This window comes from Argopecten irradians, chromosome 5, assembly GCF_041381155.1.
Source record: "Argopecten irradians isolate NY chromosome 5, Ai_NY, whole genome shotgun sequence".
NCBI classification, from domain to species: domain Eukaryota; kingdom Metazoa; phylum Mollusca; class Bivalvia; order Pectinida; family Pectinidae; genus Argopecten; species Argopecten irradians.
Window position 1 is genome coordinate 18,723,337 of NC_091138.1, and position 21,208 is coordinate 18,744,544.

Sequence of the window (21,208 nt, forward strand, 5' to 3'; positions counted from 1 at the left end):
TGTGTCTTTTAACTTCATATCAGCTGATGATGTTTGATGAAAGCTAAATAATTTAAATATCAGATGGCAGATCAGCTGAAACAGCATGTAACTTTACTAAGTAAATATCTTAAGTGCATACAATGTATGCTTTGTATATCCTTAATCAAAGGGTTAACCATCATATCATGGTTTGCTAGCTTCATTTATGCCCTATAAATCTTTATGAAACTTATTGCTTCTTTGACAATATTGTATTTTTGGGAACTTTGTTTTATTTCTTGTGTTGTTTTTAAATTGTAGATTACATTAATTTGGACCATCCTTAGATGAGAACTTTAACCTATCAACAGATCAATTTTCTATATCATGATGCAGTGTAAATAATGCCAAGTCATGGTTAGAATCTCCTCACCTATTATCTGTCTGATGTTATCTTACACATATTGGATTTTCTTTGTTGAGGAAATGTCATGTATTTGTAAGAATCTCTCCTGCAGTTGGTTCACTGCAATAAAGCGACCATTTACAGGCTACGCTGCAGAAATCATCGTCTGCACTGTGTAATGGATTCCAGAGTTGAAACATATCTGGAAAGGCCATACTATGGACATATTAAACTCCTCAAAATAGCATTAGATGTGTGTTAAGTGAAATTTTCTATGCAAATTTTTGTGTACTAAATAGTGCTGATGTTATCGGCCACGGTATTAGGTGTAACAGTCTGTGCTGTATGACAAGTTAAGGCCCCAAGCTATAGATTCCCGTCTCCTTCCATTTTACGTTTTCTTTACTCGGGTGAAAATAAATGTCTCGTCTTTCACATATCTCCAGTACTATTGACAGTATGGCACATCCGATGCAACCTGATCGGTGATCACCCTGGCTAACTATCAGAAAATTGTGTAATTTGTAAGATGGCTATCGAAACTTTGTGCGAGTATATCGCACATGGGTGACAACTATAAATTCAATTACAACACTAGAGCAACTCCGTCAGAATGTCTTTTCTGGAGATTCTAGGTATAAAATCTGTTGATATCTGATTATTGGTACGATGGATCAGCACTGAGATATTAGTTAGGGTATACAGTACATCAAGATGCTGGATTTCTGATAGGATCAGATTTCCTAAAATTAAGCCAAATGTAAAATTGAAATCGAAAGTGTCACTTTGACAAGTAAACAATTATACAAGATAAAAACAAGATCTGATCCATTCTTTGAATGTTCCGACTACGTGTCAGTTAGTCTGTCAGAAAGCCTGGACACTTTCAGCTCTCTGGCTTCATAGAAAACATAAAATTGTTAATCTAGAATCTAGAATGAATTCATACAGTCATAAAATATCACAGTTAGTTTTCCCGTCTGAAACTTAAAAAGAATTCAAATGCATGTGCAGGGGTGAATGAGTTTATTCCATTAGGGTCATTAAGATTTATATCTGTTTTATGCTAATTGTTTATGGATAACTAGGTAAGCTCCTGTCATATATTGTTTATGATCAGTTAATGTTCTGTACTGTGGTACACTGGATTGACAAGGTCTTCATTACTCTTGACAGGAAATATTTGACCCTGACAAAGTCGACATGACATTGTGTGAAAGAAACTGACCTTGATAAGGTCAAGATATTCAGATATTTAATTGAAATGTGGCTCTCACAAAGACGATCAAGTGATGATGGTGTCGTGTTTGTGGACCAACACCTTTTCCAATCAAACCTTGGCACTTGATCTGATCATGGCTTCAGACAGTCGTACGATGTCGCCAGTCGAGGCTACGAGGCTGTAGGGCGGTGACTTTGATGCTATTGACAGGAACACTTGAGAAGAGTTGACTTTGTTTTATTCCGTACATTGAGTAAACACGAGCGTGTAATGATACCTGCGACACAATGGCCGACTGCTCACCTGGATCTGTGAGTGTGTTTGGGAACACTTGACTTCTTCTCCCTGGGGTCAAGTGTCTGATGTCATCGGCTCAGCCTGCTGCTACCCTAGTAACCCGGGCTGCTTCACAATCGACACTTGTCTGTATGCTGCTACCCAGATAACCCCTTTAATATCAACACTATGAACTGCCTACTGTTACCCTAGTTACCTCTTTTCACTTGGCATTCAAGTCAAACAAACCCAGAAACCTCTTCTATTTGAACTATATATAGATCTGGTCAGTATACTTTTATCCATTTATAGCACTGAGCTATTGTATAAGAGACAGCAAGGTGGTCCCTTCTATAAGAGGAAGCAAGGTGGTCTATTGTATAAGACACAACAAGGTGGTCTCTTGTATAAGACATAGCAAGGTGGTCCCTTCTATAAGAGGAAGCAAGGTGGTCTATTGTATAAGACACAGCAAGGTGGTCTCTTGTATTAGAGGAAGCAAGGTGGTCTATTGTATAAGACACAGCAAGGTGGTCCCTTCTATCAAGATCTATCAGAGGAAGCAAGGTGGTCTATTGTATAAGACACAGCAAGGTGGTCCCATGTATAAGACACAGCAAGGTGGTCCCTTGTATAAGACACAGCAAGGTGGTCCCTTGTATAAGACACAGCAAGGTGGTCTATTGTATAAGACACAGCAAGGTGGTCTATTGTATAAGACACAGCAAGGTGGTCCCTTGTATAAGACACAGCAAGGTGGTCCCTTGTATAAGACACAGCAAGGTGGTCTATTGTATAAGACACAGCAAGGTGGTCTATTGTATAAGACACAACAAGGTGGTCCCTTCTATAAGAGGAAGCAAGGTGGTCTATAGTATAAGACACAGCAAGGTGGTCTATTGTATAAGACACAGCAAGGTGATCCCTTGTATAAGACACAGCAAGGTGATCCCTTGTATAAGACACAGCAAGGTGATCCCTTGTATAAGACACAGCAAGGTGATCCCTTGTATAAGACACAGCAAGGTGGTCCCTTGTATAAGACACAGCAAGGTGATCCCTTGTATAAGACACAGCAAGGTGGTCCCTTGTATAAGACACAGCAAGGTGATCCCTTGTATAAGACACAGCAAGGTGGTCCCTTGTATAAGACACAGCAAGGTGGTCCGTTGTATAAGACACAGCAAGGTGGTCCCTGTTGTATAAGACATAGCAAGGTGGTCCTTTGTATAAGAGGAAGCAAGGTGGTCCGTTGTATAAGACACAGCAAGGTGGTCCCTTGTATAAGACACAGCAAGGTGGTCCCTTGTATAAGACACAGCAAGGTGATCCCTTGTATAAGACACAGCAAGGTGATCCCTTGTATAAGACACAGCAAGGTGGTCCGTTGTATAAGACACAGCAAGGTGGTCCCATGTATAAGACATAGCAAGGTGGTCCTTTGTATAAGAGGAAGCAAGGTGGTCCGTTGTATAAGACACAGCAAGGTGGTCCGTTGTATAAGACACAGCAAGGTGGTCCCTTGTATAAGACATAGCAAGGTGTCCCTTGTATAAGACACAGCAAGGTGGTCCCTTGTATAAGACACAGCAAGGTGGTCCCTTGTATAAGACACAGCAAGGTGGTCCATTGTATAAGACACAGCAAGGTGGTCCCTTGTATAAGACACAGCAAGGTGGTCCCTTGTATAAGACACAGCAAGGGGATCCATTGTATAAGACACAGCAAGGTGGTCCCTTGTATAAGACACAGCAAGGTGGTCCCTTGTATAAGAGACAGCAAGGTGGTCCCTTGTATAAGAGACAGCAAGGTGGTCCCTTGTATAAGACACAGCAAGGTGGTCCCTTGTATAAGAGACAGCAAGGTGGTCCCTTGTATAAGACACAGCAAGGTGATCCATTGTATAAGAGACAGCAAGGTGGTCCATTGTATAAGAGAAGCAAAGTGTCCATTGTATAAGAGACAGCAAGGTGATCCATTGTATACGAGACAGGCAAGGTGATCCCTTGTATAAGACACAGCAAGGTGGTCCCTTGTATAAGACACAGCAAGGTGGTCCATTGTATAAGAGACAGCAAGGTGGTCCATTGTATAAGACACAGCAAGGTGGTCCCTTGTATAAGACACAGCAAGGTGATCCCTTGTATAAGACACAGCAAGGTGGTCCCTTGTATAAGACACAGCAAGGTGGTCCCTTGTATAAGACACAGCAAGGTGGTCCCTTGTATAAGACACAGCAAGGTGGTCCCTTGTATAAGACACAGCAAGGTGGTCCCTTGTATAAGACACAGCAAGGTGGTCCCTTGTATAAGAGACAGCAAGGTGGTCCCTTGTATAAGACACAGCAAGGTGATCCATTGTATAAGAGACAGCAAGGTGGTCCCTTGTATAAGACACAGCAAGGTGGTCCGTTGTATAAGACACAGCAAGGTGGTCCCATGTATAAGACACAGCAAGGTGGTCCTTGTATAAGAGGACAGCAAGGTGGTCCTTGTATAAGACACAGCAAGGTGGTCCGTTGTATAAGACACAGCAAGGTGGTCCCTTGTATAAGACACAGCAAGGTGATCCCTTGTATAAGACACAGCAAGGTGTCCTTGTATAAGACACAGCAAGGTGGTCCCTTGTATAAGACACAGCAAGGTGGTCCCTTGTATAAGACACAGCAAGGTGGTCCCTTGTATAAGACACAGCAAGGTGGTCCCTTGTATAAGACACACACAGACACAGCAGTGGTCCCTTGTATAAGACACAGCAAGGTGATCCCTTGTATAAGACACAGCAAGGTGGTCCCTTGTATAAGACACAGCAAGGTGGTCCCTTGTATAAGACACAGCAAGGTGGTCCCTTGTATAAGACACAGCAAGGTGGTCCCTTGTATAAGACACAGCAAGGTGATCCCTTGTATAAGACACAGCAAGGTGGTCCCTTGTATAAGACACAGCAAGGTGGTCCCTTGTATATAAAGACACAGCAAGGTGGTCCCTTGTATAAGACACAGCAAGGTGGTCCCTTGTATAAGAGACAGCAAGGTGGTCCCTTGTATAAGACACAGCAAGGTGGTCCCTTGTATAAGAGACACAGCAAGGTGGTCCCTTGTATAAAGACACAGCAAGGTGGTCCCTTGTATAAGAGACAGCAAGGTGGTCCCTTGTATAAGACACAGCAAGGTGGTCCCTTGTATAAGACACAGCAAGGTGGTCCCTTGTATAAGACACAGCAAGGTGGTCCCTTGTATAAGACACAGCAAGGTGGTCCCTTGTATAAGACACAGCAAGGTGGTCCCTTGTATAAGACACAGCAAGGTGATCCCTTGTATAAGACACAGCAAGGTGGTCCCTTGTATAAGACACAGCAAGGTGGTCCCTTGTATAAGAGACAGCAAGGTGATCCCTTGTATAAGACACAGCAAGGTGGTCCCTTGTATAAGACACAGCAAGGTGGTCCCTTGTATAAGAGACAGCAAGGTGGTCCCTTGTATAAGACACAGCAAGGTGGTCCCTTGTATAAGACACAGCAAGGTGGTCCCTTGTATAAGAGACAGCAAGGTGGTCCCTTGTATAAGACACAGCAAGGTGGTCCCTTGTATAAGAGACAGCAAGGTGGTCCCTTGTATAAGACACAGCAAGGTGGTCCCTTGTATAAGACATAGCAAGGTGGTCCCTTGTATAAGAGAAGCAAGGTGGTCCCTTGTATAAGACACAGCAAGGTGGTCCCTTGTATAAGACATAGCAAGGTGGTCCCTTGTATAAGAGGAAGCAAGGTGGTCCCTTGTATAAGGACAGCAAGGTGGTCCCTTGTATAAGACACAGCAAGGTGGTCCCTTGTATAAAGCAAGCAAGGTGGTCCCTTGTATAAGAGACAGCAAGGTGGTCCCTTGTATAAGACACAGCAAGGTGGTCCCTTGTATAAGACATAGCAAGGTGGTCCCTTGTATAAGAGACAGCAAGGTGGTCCCTTGTATAAGAGGAAGCAAGGTGGTCCCTTGTATAAGACACAGCAAGGTGGTCCCTTGTATAAGAGACAGCAAGGTGGTCCCTTGTATAGAGACACAGCAAGGTGGTCCCTTGTATAAGACACAGCAAGGTGGTCCCTTGTATAAGACACAGCAAGGTGGTCCCTTGTATAAGACACAGCAAGGTGGTCCCTTGTATAAGACATAGCAAGGTGGTCCCTTGTATAAGAGACAGCAAGGTGGTCCCTTGTATAAGACACAGCAAGGTGGTCCCTTGTATAAGACATAGCAAGGTGGTCCCTTGTATAAGAGACAGCAAGGTGGTCCCTTGTATAAGACACAGCAAGGTGGTCCCTTGTATAAGACACAGCAAGGTGGTCCCTTGTATAAGACACAGCAAGGTGATCCCTTGTATAAGACACAGCAAGGTGGTCCCTTGTATAAGACACAGCAAGGTGATCCCTTGTATAAGAGACAGGAAGGTGATCCCTTGTATAAGAGACAGCAAGGTGTCCCTTGTATAAGACACAGCAAGGTGGTCCCTTGTATAAAGGAAGCAAGGTGGTCCCTTGTATAAGAGAGACAGCAAGGTGGTCCCTTGTATAAGACACAGCAAGGTGGTCCCTTGTATAAGAGAAGCAAGGTGGTCCCTTGTATAAGACACAGCAAGGTGGTCCCTTGTATAAGGCATAGCAAGGTGATCCCTTGTATAAGAGACAGGAAGGTGGTCCCTTGTATAAGACACAGCAAGGTGGTCCCTTGTATAAGACATAGCAAGGTGGTCCCTTGTATAAGACAAGCAAGGTGGTCCCTTGTATAAGAGGCATAGCAAGGTGGTCCCTTGTATAAGAGCAGGGTGATCCCTTGTATAAGCACAGCAAGGTGTCCCTTGTATAAGACACAGCAAGGTGGTCCCTTGTATAAGACATAGCAAGGTGGTCCCTTGTATAAGAGACAGCAAGGTGGTCCCTTGTATAAGACACAGCAAGGTGGTCCCTTGTATAAGACACAGCAAGGTGGTCCCTTGTATAAGAGACAGCAAGGTGGTCCCTTGTATAAGACACAGCAAGGTGGTCCCTTGTATAAGACACAGCAAGGTGGTCCCTTGTATAAGACACAGCAAGGTGGTCCCTTGTATAAGACACAGCAAGGTGGTCCCTTGTATAAGACACAGCAAGGTGGTCCCTTGTATAAGACACAGCAAGGTGGTCCCTTGTATAAGACACAGCAAGGTGGTCCCTTGTATAAGAACACAGCAAGGTGGTCCCTTGTATAAGACACAGCAAGGTGGTCCCTTGTATAAGACACAGCAAGGTGGTCCCTTGTATAAGACACAGCAAGGTGTCCTTGTATAAGACACAGCAAGGTGGTCCCTTGTATAAGACACAGCAAGGTGGTCCCATTGTATAAGACACAGCAAGGTGGTCCCTTGTATAAGACACAGCAAGGTGGTCCTTGTATAAGAGGACAGCAAGGTGGTCCCTTGTATAAGACACAGCAAGGTGGTCCTATTGTATAAGACAAGCAAGGTGGTCCTGTATAAGACACAGCAAGGTGGTCCCTTGTATAAGACACAGCAAGGTGGTCCCTTGTATAAGACACAGCAAGGTGGTCCCTTGTATAAGACATAGCAAGGTGGTCCCTTGTATAAGAGACAGCAAGGTGGTTCCCTTGTATAAGAACAGCAAGGTGGTCCCTTGTATAAGACACAGCAAGGTGGTCCCTTGTATAAGAGACAGCAAGGTGGTCCCTTGTATAAGACACAGCAAGGTGGTCCCTTGTATAAGACACAGCAAGGGTGGTCCCTTGTTTAAGACACAGCAAGGTGGTCCATTGTATAAGAGACAGCAAGGTGGTCCATTGTATAAGAGACAGCAAAGTGGTTGTATTAGAGACAGCAAGGTGGACCCTTGTATTAGAGACAGCAAGGTGGTCCCTTGTATAAGACACAGCAAGGGGATCCATTGTAAAAGAGACAGCAAGGTGGTCCCTTGTATAAGACACAGCAAGGTGGTCCGTTGTATAAGAGACAGCAAAGTGGCCAATTGTATTAGAGACACAGCAAGGTGGACCCTTGTATTAGAGACAGCAAGGTGGTCCCTTGTATAAGACACAGCAAGGGGATCCATTGTATAAGAGACAGCAAGGTGGTCCCTTGTATAAGAGACAGCAAAGTGGCCAATTGTATTAGAGACAGCAAGGTGGACCCTTGTATTAGAGACAGCAAGGTGGTCCCTTGTATAAGACACAGCAAGATGGTCCATTGTATAAGAGACAGCAAGGTGGTTCATTGTATAAGACACAGCAAGGTGGTCCCTTGTATAAGAGACAGCAAGGTGGTCCCTTGTATAAGACACAGCAAGGTGGTCCCTTGTAAGTGGAAACAAGGTGTGGTCCCTTGTATGTATTCTGCAAGTGACCCTTTATAAGACACAGCCTTTGGTCCCTTCGTAAGGGACACAGAAGGTGGTCCCTTGTATAAGACATTTTGCAAGTGTGGTTCGTTGTATAAGACACAGTCTTCCGTCGTGGTCCCTTATATAGAGTAAACAATTTACATTTAAATCGACTACTTCTCCAAAAGTTGCTGAATGCAATTTCAACCAAATTTTGTACAAACATCCTTGGGGGAAGGGGAACAAAATTGTATAAATTATATGGTCCCTGACCCCCCAGGGGGGCAGGGGGGCGGGGCCCAATAGGGGAAAATTGAGGTAAAAGTCACAAAAATGTACTTGTCTAGAGTTCTGGTCATGGATTGTATAAATCAGCAAATTCCCTTCATAGATAGGGGGAAGGTCTTACAGGTCCTTGTATAAAAATTGTGAATTATATGCAAGGGGTCCTTGTATTCGGGGCCCAAGGGGGTTATAGTTTAAATCTCATAGTTTTATTGAAAACACATTTTGTATAAACATTTTTGGTCATTTGTAACAGGAACAGTCAAATTGGGGGTAAGGTGGACCATTTAATCCTATTAACAGCAAATTTTCTATTTTGACTGACCCCAGGGGCCTTAGGGGCGGGGTCAAAAGGGGTCAAATATAAAACTTCAAAAAGGGGAAAAGTTATAAATGGAGAAATCAAATCGCTTTTGTCATAAAATGGATTGGAGAAAGGTGGTCCTTTACAAAAATTTGGGGAAGGGGAACAGACTTGTATAAATTTTGTCTCAGCTAGTATCCCCTGGGGCAGGAGGGTCAGGGGCCCATAGGGGAAATAGAAGAAACACATTTTTGAATCGCTACTTGTATTGCATAGAGATTTTGAATGGAAATGTGTCCAAACTTGGCCACAAACATCAGCTTGGGGATAGCAACAGAACTTGTATAAATTTTGTCTGTATAAGACACCCCCAGGGGGGCATGTATAAGGAGGGGCGGGGCCCAATAGGGTAAATAGGGTAAAACTTTAAATCGCTACTTGTAAAGAGTCACTGCAAATGGTATGAACCAAATTTGGCCACTTTATAGATAAAAGGTCTAAAAAGATTGTTTATCTTTGGCTCTGGTCCCGGGGGGCAGGAGGGTAAAATTATATGACCCTAGAGGTAAATCCTTTAAATCCCTACTAGGGGAGGGGGTCTGTATGTGTAACTAAATTTGGCCATACATCCTTGGGGGAAAAAGAACATTTATTAATTTTTGGCTCAATTTTCATAGGGGAAACAAGAGTCAAATCTTGGTTAAATTCCTTAGAAGATAGCAAGGTGACCTGTATCATATCCACATTGGTACTATGACCCCCTGGGGGCAGGTAGGGGGGTGACCTGGGCCCCAAAAAAGGGGTCAAATAGGGTAAAACCCTTCAAAAATCTTTTTGGATATGGTATAATCAAATAATTATAGATGGAAACATCTTAAGATTTTTAAGAAAAAATTGTGAATTATATGACCTTGGGGTCTCACTTTACCCCCTGGGGCAGGGGTCAAGTTTACTTAGAGAGAGCAAACATTTATGGTGAACATTATTTGCCCAGATTGTAGGAAATAAATCAATTTTTAGAATTCACCTTGTAAAAAGAAGTGACCATTTTAATCGCCTTTTTGTCCTCGATGACCCCTTCTGGGGGACCCAGATTCAGGGACCAAACAGGGTCAAAATGATTTTTTTAAGTCCCCTAAAAACATTTTCGAAGCAAATACTTGGCTATAGGTCTAAAAAACATCAATTGTATAAATTTGACCACTACTTGTTGCACGGGGGCCCTTGTTTTAGACAATCATAATTTGTTTCATTATTTTGTGAATTATATTACTTGGTATAAACCAGGACACTTAGATGTACAGGCCCCCATGGGGCCCTGGGAGGGGCGTCTGTAAGGGGTATTTGTTTATACTTGACACAACCACATTCAAAAATCTTCTTCTTACTGTGTGTTTTAAAACCTCAATATTGATGGTCATAGAAAGACGAAGGTCCTTTACAAAAGCTATTGTGAATTATATGACCCTGTTGTCTCCGTTTCCCCCTGCGTTTTGTCCGGATTAATTTAAGTTGTTTACTAAAATCGTATGTAGACGAAACAATTTTTCCACTTCATTTTGTTTGATTCGCTTTCAAAAACTTTGAGGAATTTCAGTTCAAATTTTGTACAAACCTTTTTAGTATAAGATGTTCAAAATTGTAGAATTATTATGTCTGAACCATGGGGCCTGTAGGGGCGGGGCCAAAAGGGGTCAAAATTGGTAAAACTTCATGTAAACGGACATCTTCTTCTGAAGTTTTGATTTGAATTGGTAGGTTGCAAATACATTTTCAAGTAATTAGAAATCTTAAGGTCCTTTACAAAAATTGTGAACTATATGACCCTGGGGTCTCAAGTTTCCCCCTGGGGAGGGGGTTCAAGTTTACTATATGTAGGGATTATAAAAAAATTTTGAATTTTTTGCTCATTTTTTATTGTAAAAAATGAGTCAAACTTGGTTATATGAGATGGCCATTGCATTTGAGAACAAATTTTCTATGAAACCTATTAGGGGCATCCTGATTTTAATTCTAAAACGTTAAAAAATCTTCTTCAAATATTAATGGAAATGGGTCACCATAACCCCCTGGGGGCAGTGGGGCGGGGGCCACAAAAATTGTGGTTAACCTGTGTTTTTTCTAAAACTTTTCAAAAGTTTACCATATTTATTTTGGGAAAAATTTTTGGAGCATGGTTTTAATAATCATGAAATTTCATTTATACTGAAAACTTGGTTAGCTATTGTTACCTGTGGTTTTTTTTTTAAATTGTCATAATCATGATTTTGTTTATCACTTGACCCCCTGGGGGCAGGGGGCGGGTTACCTGTGGTTTAATAGGCTTTTTGTTTTCATGACTTTTGTTTAACTTGAAATTTTCAAATGGAATTGTTACCCATAATACACTGTGGTTTTTTTTGTTCATAATCATGATTTTTTTTTTTTCTGTCGTTATTATGTTTTTGTTGATACTTGACAGGAACCAATCGTTTTTTATAAAAATTGTGAATTATATGACCTTGGGGTCTCACTTTACCCCCTGGGGAGGGGTCAAGTTTACTTTAGTTTTTATAGGAAAAACATATTTGTGAACATTATTTGCCCAATTTTCGTAGGAAATTAATCATACTTGATTAGAATTATTAGCCTAAGATATAGCATTTTAACATCCATATCTGTCCTCGATGACCCCCTGGGGGACCAGAGGAGGCAGGACCAAACAGGGTCAAAATGATTAAAATTTCAAAAAATACCTCTAAATTCACAGGTTTGATGGAAGCAAATACTCTTCATAGTCTAAAAAGTCAAATTTATAAATCACTGACCAACTTCAAGGCCCAGCATATAGTGTTTATATGTCTTTAATTTGTTTCATTATTTGTTTAATTATATATTCTAACTCAGGTGACCGTTAAGGCCCATGGGCCTCTTGTTTTTATACTTGACAGAACCACATGCTATGGTTACCTGTGGTTTTTTTTTATCGTAATCATGATTTTGTTTATACTGGACAGAACCACACACTATTGTTAATTACCTGTGTTTTTTTTGTCATAATCATGATTTTGTTTATACTTTACAGAACCACACGCTATGGTTACCTGATGACTGCACCATCTGTACCTGCCAGGATCCTATAACCGTCTGTGAACAAGTCCGCTGTACCACTCCTAAGTGCAAGTTCTCCAAGGTATGTTTGTGTGTTCCTTGTCATGTCTTAAACAAACTACAATTGTACATTGTACCAGCAATACAGTCCCACTTCATGTTCATTTGCTGAAAATCCTACATTTGGCTATAAAAAAACTTTGGCTTACATTTGTTAAAAAAGACACACATCCCTTTAAATTTGGTAATAAGACAACCCCCCCTCTTAAAATCCTACATTGCCATTGGGTTAAAAAAAACTTTGGCTTACATTCGGTTATAACACCCCACCCCTTATAACACCCCACCCCTTAAAATCCTAACCTAACCTTTATTCTAGGGTAGGAAGGAGGGGTGGGTGGGGGGGGGTCTTAACACTGATAGAATATGGTATAGGTTGACCTGGTGGTCTGGGGGAAGGGGGAGAAGTAATTTCTGTAGTGATATGTACCACATATTAGATAGTAATCAATTTCTAGGTGTTGTGCATCACCACAGGTAACAAATCATTTAAAATGTAAATTATTTATCTACAGAACAGTATGTCCTTTGGGGTTTCCTTATGTGTATCATATATACCTGAGGAGTTTCTTTATCCCATTCTGCAAGCGTGTTGTTTTTCATTTTGCACCTTTAAATGGCAAAGGAAACTTTACTATTCATAAAGTTTTTACATCAATCCTTTTTGTTTGAAATAGAAGCCAACATAGGTTTTAAAAGTTTGGAAATATATTTTTTTCTTCTTTTTTTAAAATAAAAAATGAATGTTTCTTTGATGTGAAAGAGTAATATGAATGGTAGAAAATTGTGTACTATTTTCGCACAGATAAATCTTAAAGGTAATGTCTTATTTGACAATGATATATATATAGAAGAACAGGTAAAAAAGGTACATAATTCAGCATCAATGTTAATGAAGGAATCATAAAGAGTCTAGCAGTGGTAAAACTCAGGTAAATAAAATTGCATACCTTTAATTACAGGTAGGATTGGTAGTTATGGTCGAAGTATTAGGAGGTTGAATGTACAGTGTTGGTGGTACTAGGGTTCTTGTGGTATATATAGGTGGGTTGGGGAGAGGGGTGGAGGTATCTCACCTCAACAAGACAATGACCTTTATGCACTTTTCTCTCACATTGCACTCTCTGAAAGTTTGACAGGTATATACAAGTGACTTTATGGAGTCAACTCTCACTTTATCATCTTATATGGAATGTTACATTTAACTATTTGCCCCCCTCCCTTTCTCATATTGTCTGACAGTAATGAAATCCACCACATTAGTACAGAAACCTACCATAAATATGTAAATATTTCTGTAAACTGGGGTGATTGTATTCCAGTAATATATGAAGCTGTCATTTCTGGGTCAGAGATACCAAACAACCCATATAGGTAACTGTATTTTACTTATATAGACCCTGTTACTGAGCCTGCTATGTATATGTTCGGATTATTTACAAATTTCTCAGAGTTAATGGAAATATTTCTGACAGTTTAATTGTGGCGCTGCTGTAGAGTTACCTTCTCCTGAACATTTTGTGTCATTTTCGTAGTTATTTATGATAATCACAGTCAAACATACACGAGTTACCTACATTATATGTAATTTAGGCTACTTGATTAATTAATCCTAGAAAAAAAGACTATCAATGTATAAGATATATGACGGTTAATCATGGATGATGTATGGTTGTCTCCCCTTGTTTAATTCCCGCTATCAGGTGACACAGATATGAGAGTAAGTGTTGGTGAATTGTAGGAGTAAAACTGAGTAGTTGTACAGGTCGTATTACCAGACAAGGAGATTTTATTCCATAGGAGGATTCCTTTGTGCTAGTTTGTCACCCATTAAAGTCTTAATTTACATTATCAATTTATAGCAAAATAGTGAAATTCTGAATATGATCTTCTCATCGTTCCATTGTGTGTCAGCCAAACTCGGATATTATACAATTCGCATATAAACATTTAGTTTCATTCAGTTATATAAGGAATATGATATACAATATGTTCTGATTTTTTTTAACTTTATATAAAGACTATTCATGACCTCATTTTAAACCAAATTTAAAAATATCTTCAGACCCAAAACCTAGCTTTTAACTCCAAATTTGTCACTCTTGATTCAGATTGTATGTGAACATGGCTATATGAAATGAAAATCTGACAAAGACTTCAGATTTGTTCTGGGGAGTCCAGGAATATCAATTCAGTGCTAATTTATGATAACTTTATATCTCTTTTAGACGTATAATTGACGATTACAATTCTGAGGCAGTCCTTAGGTGTGGACGGATGTATGAGATAAAACACACCTGAAATAAAACTATACTGTTACAGACTACTCTAAATTGGTCAGGAACAAAAGGACACAGCATTAATATTCATTAAGTGGAGTAATGACCACACATAGAGTGTGGATAAAGGTGATCATCTGACTCACTGGTATAGTGGGGGGGGGGGGGAATTAGCTAATGCTATCAAAACACATGGATAAAGTTGTTGAAACTTGGTATCAAGGGGGACAACTGTCCTCTCAAGGGAGGCAACTAGTGTCAGTATGAACAACTGGCATCATCAAGCTTGAGGAGTATAACTGATATTAAAAGGACAACTCAGGTCAAGGGAGACACCTATAGTGTTGATTAGTGGGGATAACTAACTAAAAGAAATTGCTGAATTTGTCTTAAACCAGTAACGGTGTAATATACATCAAAAGTATCTAAAAACATATATATGATAAATGAAATGAGTTTGCCAGCAAATAATATTTATAAAATGAATTGATAAATAACATTGTAATGATAGACATCATTTAGACATTATTGCATGGTTTTCAAGTTTTCAAGATAAATCTGTCTCCAGGATAAAAATATTCCCTTCTGGCAAGACAAAGCTGGAAGTCAGAAGTCTTATGAAGTGTATTATTTATCTTTTTAGATGTTTTTCTTAAGAAAAATTACCTCAGACACGTTTTCTGTCAATTTTTTTACCATGAGGGTGAAGATGAGCATGTGATAAATTCTGTTGTCATGGAGAGGTCATCAGAACCAGAGACAACTCACCAATCAACTCATTCTTACCAACTTCATTAAAACTTAAAATTACTGTCTATATAAGGCCTGTTATAGGTGCCACTGATACCCCCACACAGATCACAGGGCTGTGATGATAACTTAATTGAATATTTGGTGATCTGATTAAAACTCAGACCACACCACAACAATGTACAGGTCATTGTTTTTTTGCCTTTGGAGATAAATCAGTGTCATATGACATGATATGATAATAAATTCTGGCCAGTGGCGAGTATAACTTAGTAATGAGTTCACACCTGTAGCTGCCAGTATCTTAGATCAAAGACGGAGCAGGAATAATGGTCACCGTCAGTCAGGTCGACAAGATCAGCAGATGAGAAAAGAACAATGACCCCACATTTTATGTCTCTCGCCTCAGTCTTCTTCCTTCTGTCTCCAAACTTTAAAAACTTAACTGGAGTTCTGTTTATATTCACTCATGATAAGGCGTAGGGGGTATTGATGACATCAGTATGATAACTAAGTATTTAACCTAAGACCATTAAAATTCACCACACTTGCTATGCACGATAACATACCTTCTTCACAAGTCGTTAGTTTCTACCCATAGCAAACCTATAGCCAGGAGACAAGAGGGCTAATACCTATACAGTAAGGTAGAGATAGCAATGCACCAGTGATCTGTTTGAACTTTTAGAAGATTATTCTGATAAAATAAAAAAAATGTTTTTATTCGCATTGTACTGTTAATGATAATGATGGTCCATTAGATAATCACATCCCTGTTGTGATAAAAATGGTGATCTAATAAATAACCCATTCACATTGACCTAATGAAAAGCCAATTAAATAACTTGCTGTTGTAGTACAATTTGTGACCAAATCAGCGACCCATTAATTGACTTACTTTACCATGATGATTAATATTGTGGCCAAATAAATTTTGCATAACCCATGTAAATATAATGCCACTTATTAAAACAAATACATTTATTGGTAGTAATACTACAGACTCGTTATAAAAGAACATATATATTTGTCTGGTAGAGTAATGAGGATGACTGCCAGTAGATCTAATGTTGATAATGATCTGTTGGTGTTTCAGTGGTATCAATATTGTTAACTGTTGAACAAACTTGTGCTCTCATGGTTTTGCAATGATATTAAGCCATTTAAATGCTATTATTATTTTACAGGGTGAATACTTACAGATTCCATCAGATGATTGTTGTCCAGAATGTGTACAGCAACTGTTACCATGCCAACACCAAGGGCAGACAGATTCATCAGATGGTTGGGTATGATTAATCATTTGAGACGCCAAGGGCAGACAATTCTGGTATATTAATCTATGAAGCATCAAGTGAAAGAAATTTGGAAAAGCCCTATTTTATTTATCAAATGTTAAATTCCAAATAAGAAATACATAATAAAAAAACCTTTCCCCATTACTTTGTTACTAAAATATGGAAGTACATAGATTGTGTTTGATGAATCAAGGGTTGGCTGCTTTGTGGGAGACGCCTTCTGAACTGCTTTAAATGTTCTATGGAATTATTTCTCAAGCGATATTTTGATTGAAAATTCAGACAGACATGGCTAATAAGTTATGTTTCTCTGGGTCATGGAGTTTGGATGTACTGGTTTAGAATTGAGAATTTCTAATAATCTGGGATAGGAGTAGAAAAAGATAGGGATAGGTGGGGAGAGGAGAGGAGGGATTGGGAGGGAAGGGAAGAGATGGGAATGGGTGGGGAAGGAAAGAATGGGGTGTTGTAATCAAGGATAGTGGTAGTGATGTTACAGAAATAAGAGAGAGTGGTGTATGATAAAGACGGGAGAGAAAAGGAGGAGACATGTCTTATAATTAAGGTGAGAAGTTGGAAAGGGTTCAGGGGAGTGATGTATGATGGAATGAGGGAAGGGAGAGGTGAGGAGTAAAGGGGAGTGTACATGTAGGTACTGCTACAGAAATGTATGGTGGAATGAGGGTAGGGAGGGACGGGGAGTAAAGGGGAGTGTAGGGGAGTGTAGGTTCTGTTACAGACATGTATGATGGGATGAGGGAAGGAAGGGGTGGGGAGTGAAGGCAAGATAAGGGTGGTCTTGATGGAGTTATTGGTTTGGAAATGGCTGGAGATAAGAAGCAGGCAGAAGATTAAAAGCTTACAGAAGGAATCTGAAATCATGGGGAAGGATAATTGTATTTTAATGTCTTGTGATATTAATACAGAGTGTTAAGTGGTGTATAAAAACTGATATAAAAGGTCTTTCTATAGTGCCTAGGTTTCTAGATAATAGGATGATAAAATACTAAGAGGTAAAGACATGTTTATATATTTCATATAGATGTTGATTACTTATTACCTAGTTTCTATAACCTTTTGTTTCCTCAGGCTACCTGATGAATAAGATGTCTTCTTAGACATGTATATCAGTTAAGTTGTATACAAAGTGAGGTATTTTATAGTCCGGAATCTGTATTACAGGTCATTCAACTTCAAAGCTAGATCTGAGGTAGTGTGCACTTGTCTGTGACGTTGGGATTTGATCCAACTCTCAGAGGTGCAAAGAAGATTTATCATTTATGTCCATTAATTACGCATAATTATTGTAATAGCAATAAAATCTTACTTTCCACCAGAATAAAGACAAATTCCATATTCTTAGATTATTCTTTGATGACTAATTATGTCATATCTTATTATATTGACTTCTGTTCCAAGCAGTACTGGTTTCATATTATACAGTTTATAAAATAACAGGTATCTTGTCATTACAGCACAATAAGAACTGGAAGCCTGACCCCTGTACGGATTGCCTCTGTTTGGACGGAGATGTCAGCTGTAAATCGGTGGCGTGTCGGAGATTACGCTGTAAACCAGGGGAGGTAACTCAAACGTTACCCGGAGAGTGCTGCCCCGCATGTATACCCTCTGGACGTAAGTTTTGTCATACTGTATCGGGTGTTAATCCTGATTTTGTATACAACATGTAGGTTTACCCAGGGAAAATGTCAAGCTGTCTCTGAATTAGAATACCAGTAGTGGCAATCCTGATCATTAGACTGTAACAACTGAAGAATATCTGTATATTGTAGGACATAGCGGGTTAATATTCACCAAACCACAAAAATGTCCTACAGGAAACAAGAACAGGTTTCATATTCAGGTTAAGGTTCAATATACAATGTGGTGATAAGATTTTATGAAAATGTCCTGGTCCAGAGGACCTTCTTTGAGCCTGTGCATCTTGACAAAATTATACCTGGAGTACAAACCGTTGGTGAGATCTGCTGATTCTGCCTGACATTTTGGAGTTTCTCAAGTGCACCAAGAGAAACATTGCACAGTGCATTAGGTTTAAAAGTAATGCATGGCTTATACAGATTACTGTGATTAGTACAAAATGTGAAATCTGACTTAAGGCTGTATGCCACCTTGCTGAGATTTTCATCTCTTTCAATGATATCCACATTGAGATAATTGCCAAATGTCTTAAGGATTAGCAATGCTCATTTGCTTAATTACATAAGACCAGAAAATGCATGGAAGTAGAGATACCGGTATTGCAAGCACCAGCTGGGCTATTCCTGTCATCCCTGAAATCCCTGTTAAAAAAAACAAGGGAAGTAACTCACACACACACAACAGATGTAATAAACATTATCAAGATTATGTCCATACTCATTGGTTATGTCGGTAGATGGTACCTCCCTTTTAGTAGACATTCATTTGGTTTTAATGTAATTATTTGTCTCTGTAACATGTCAAAGATTTAAGTGACATCGTTAACTGTGAATTTTCTCTAGGCATTCCAGTTTACCCCAAACAGTTAGAATTCTTCTGCTTTTAATGCCCTGACCAAAAATGATAATTGTTTTCTTTGGATACATAAAAAATGTATTTATTGGTTCTTTTTGAGTAAATCATATTGAATTTAATTTTGTTTAGTTTTGAGCATTGGTACAATAGCTGGCACGTCCATTAACAGATTCAGACATACATCATAAGCTCTCTGATGATCTAACCCTCACATGCATAACGGTAGGCCTACTGTGAAGGTCAGATTGCCAGAATTCCTCTTATAGTTTCTAATGTGAAAAAAAGTACAAGATTTTCCACATGTTGCTGAATGATAGACCAGACATGTTAGTGATGTTAGAGATTAATACAACATTGTACTCCGAGTTCTGGAGTGTAATAATGCCATGTAAATGTGAATCAAAGCTAACTCTGGATCTAATTACAAACAAAATGGTCATTGTATTCCTTTTATCACTTAAACAAGTGTTTTAAGGTGTTCAGATTGGTTTGCATGTCAAAGTTCAATAAAACTTTACATGAACCTGATTTGCCCTGAATTAGCAGTTGCAATCAGATTTTGTGTTAATACGGAGACTGTGAGTCACTTTTATACATGTACCAGTGAAATAACAACATGTTATAAATGGGATATTGTGTAGTTTATCTGGAAAACAGGGTATATTAGTTTATAGGGGTATCAGTTGATTTGGTGGAAATAATATCTGTACATTAATCAGAGGAAAGTGTTGAACCTAATGTATAGAAGGGGCAAGCTAGTGTGACTTCTCTCAACAAGAATCTTTTTTCATTTAATATTTGGTATTTTATTCATAAGATATTACAGTTCTTGTAATGAAATATTTGCAAGCTTGCACTTTTTATGGCAGCCTATATGACTGCCGATGATGTCAGATTTATTTATTGGAGGTCTAAACTTGATATGGTTAGATACTGTTTTAGTGTTTGTTATTTAAATAGCCTCTAGAAATGAATATCTTCATCAGAGTCCTGGTTATGAAGTATGACTGTACTTCACACCAAGTCAAGTTTCCGTAGAACTCCTTTGAATTTTTTATCAGTTGTTGTCATCATGATATATTTTATTTCCACCACTACATATAATATTGACAAGTTTTACCTATGTTTCTAGTTTCTACTCATATAACTGGATGTCCATGTGTTTGGAAAAACTATATGTATTATTTTTTATCCGGATTAAGGAGATACTCTCATCTTGCTGTGATAACGTTTTTACTATAATTTGAAAACAAAGTCTGTATATCTTGGCTTTATAAAGGTTTGTTTAATATATAGGCTTATAATTATATAGTAACCAGGTTTTGTAAGAGAGACAAATTAGACCTAAAAACTTTGACAAATTTCTGTAAAAAAGCTGATGAAGGAAGAAGATCTGATTAACCTACTCTGTCAAATGTTGTCTTCTTATGTGTGAGTAATGTACTCAGTGAGCTAAGAGGTATGACTGAATTAGGGGATAAATTATAAAAACAACTCTGTATGCTAGACAGTAGAAACAAAAACATCTCTGTAGACTAGACAGTAGAAACAAAAACATCTCTGTAGGCTAGACAGTAGAAACAAAAACATCTCTGTAGGCTAGACAGTAGAAACAAAAACATCTCTGTAGGCTAGACAGTAGAAACAAAAACATCTCTGTAGGCTAGACAGTAGAAACAAAAACATCTCTGTAGGCTAGCTAGACAATAGAAACAAAAACATCTCTGTAGGCTAGACAGTAGAAACAAAAACATCTCTGTAGGCTAGACAGTAGAAACAAAAACATTCTCTGTAGACTTAGACAGTAGAAACAAAAACATCTCTGTAGGCTAGACAGTAGAAACAAGAACATCTCTGTAGACTAGACAGTAGAAACAAAAACATCTCTGTAGACTAGACAGTAGAAACAAAAACAACTCTGTAGACTAGACAGTAGAAACAAAAACATCTCTGTAGGCTAGACAGTAGAAACAAGAACATCTCTGTAGACTAGACAGTAGAAACAAAAACATCTCTGTAGGCTAGACAGTAGAAACAAAAACATCTCTGTAGGCTAGACAGTAGAAACAAAAACATCTCTGTAGGCTAGACAGTAGAAACAAAAACATCTCTGTAGGCTAGACAGTAGAAACAAGAACATCTCTGTAGGCTAGACAGTAGAAACAAAAACATCTCTGTAGGCTAGACAGTAGAAACAAAAACATCTCTGTAGGCTAGACAGTAGAAACAAAAACATCTCTGTAGGCTAGACAGTAGAAACAAAAACATTTCTGTAGGCTAGACAGTAGAAACAAAAACATTTCTGTAGGCTAGACAGTAGAAACAAAAACATCTCTGTAGGCTAGACAGTAGAAACAAGAACATCTCTGTAGGCTAGACAGTAGAAACAAGAACATCTCTGTAGGCTAG

The 21,208-nt window shown here is 39.1% G+C and overlaps 1 protein-coding gene across 1 annotated transcript in view; it reads left to right on the forward strand.

The window, feature by feature from the left end:
• Nucleotides 1–21,208, forward strand: part of LOC138323111 (extracellular matrix organizing protein FRAS1-like) — a 113,753-nt gene that overhangs the window by 35,459 nt on the left and 57,086 nt on the right. The window contains exons 3-5 of the mRNA XM_069267467.1: nucleotides 11,870–11,977; nucleotides 16,172–16,256; nucleotides 17,753–17,917. Coding sequence (XP_069123568.1) covers nucleotides 11,870–11,977; nucleotides 16,172–16,256; nucleotides 17,753–17,917 — 358 coding nt within the window. The remainder of the gene's footprint in view (nucleotides 1–11,869; nucleotides 11,978–16,171; nucleotides 16,257–17,752; nucleotides 17,918–21,208) is intronic.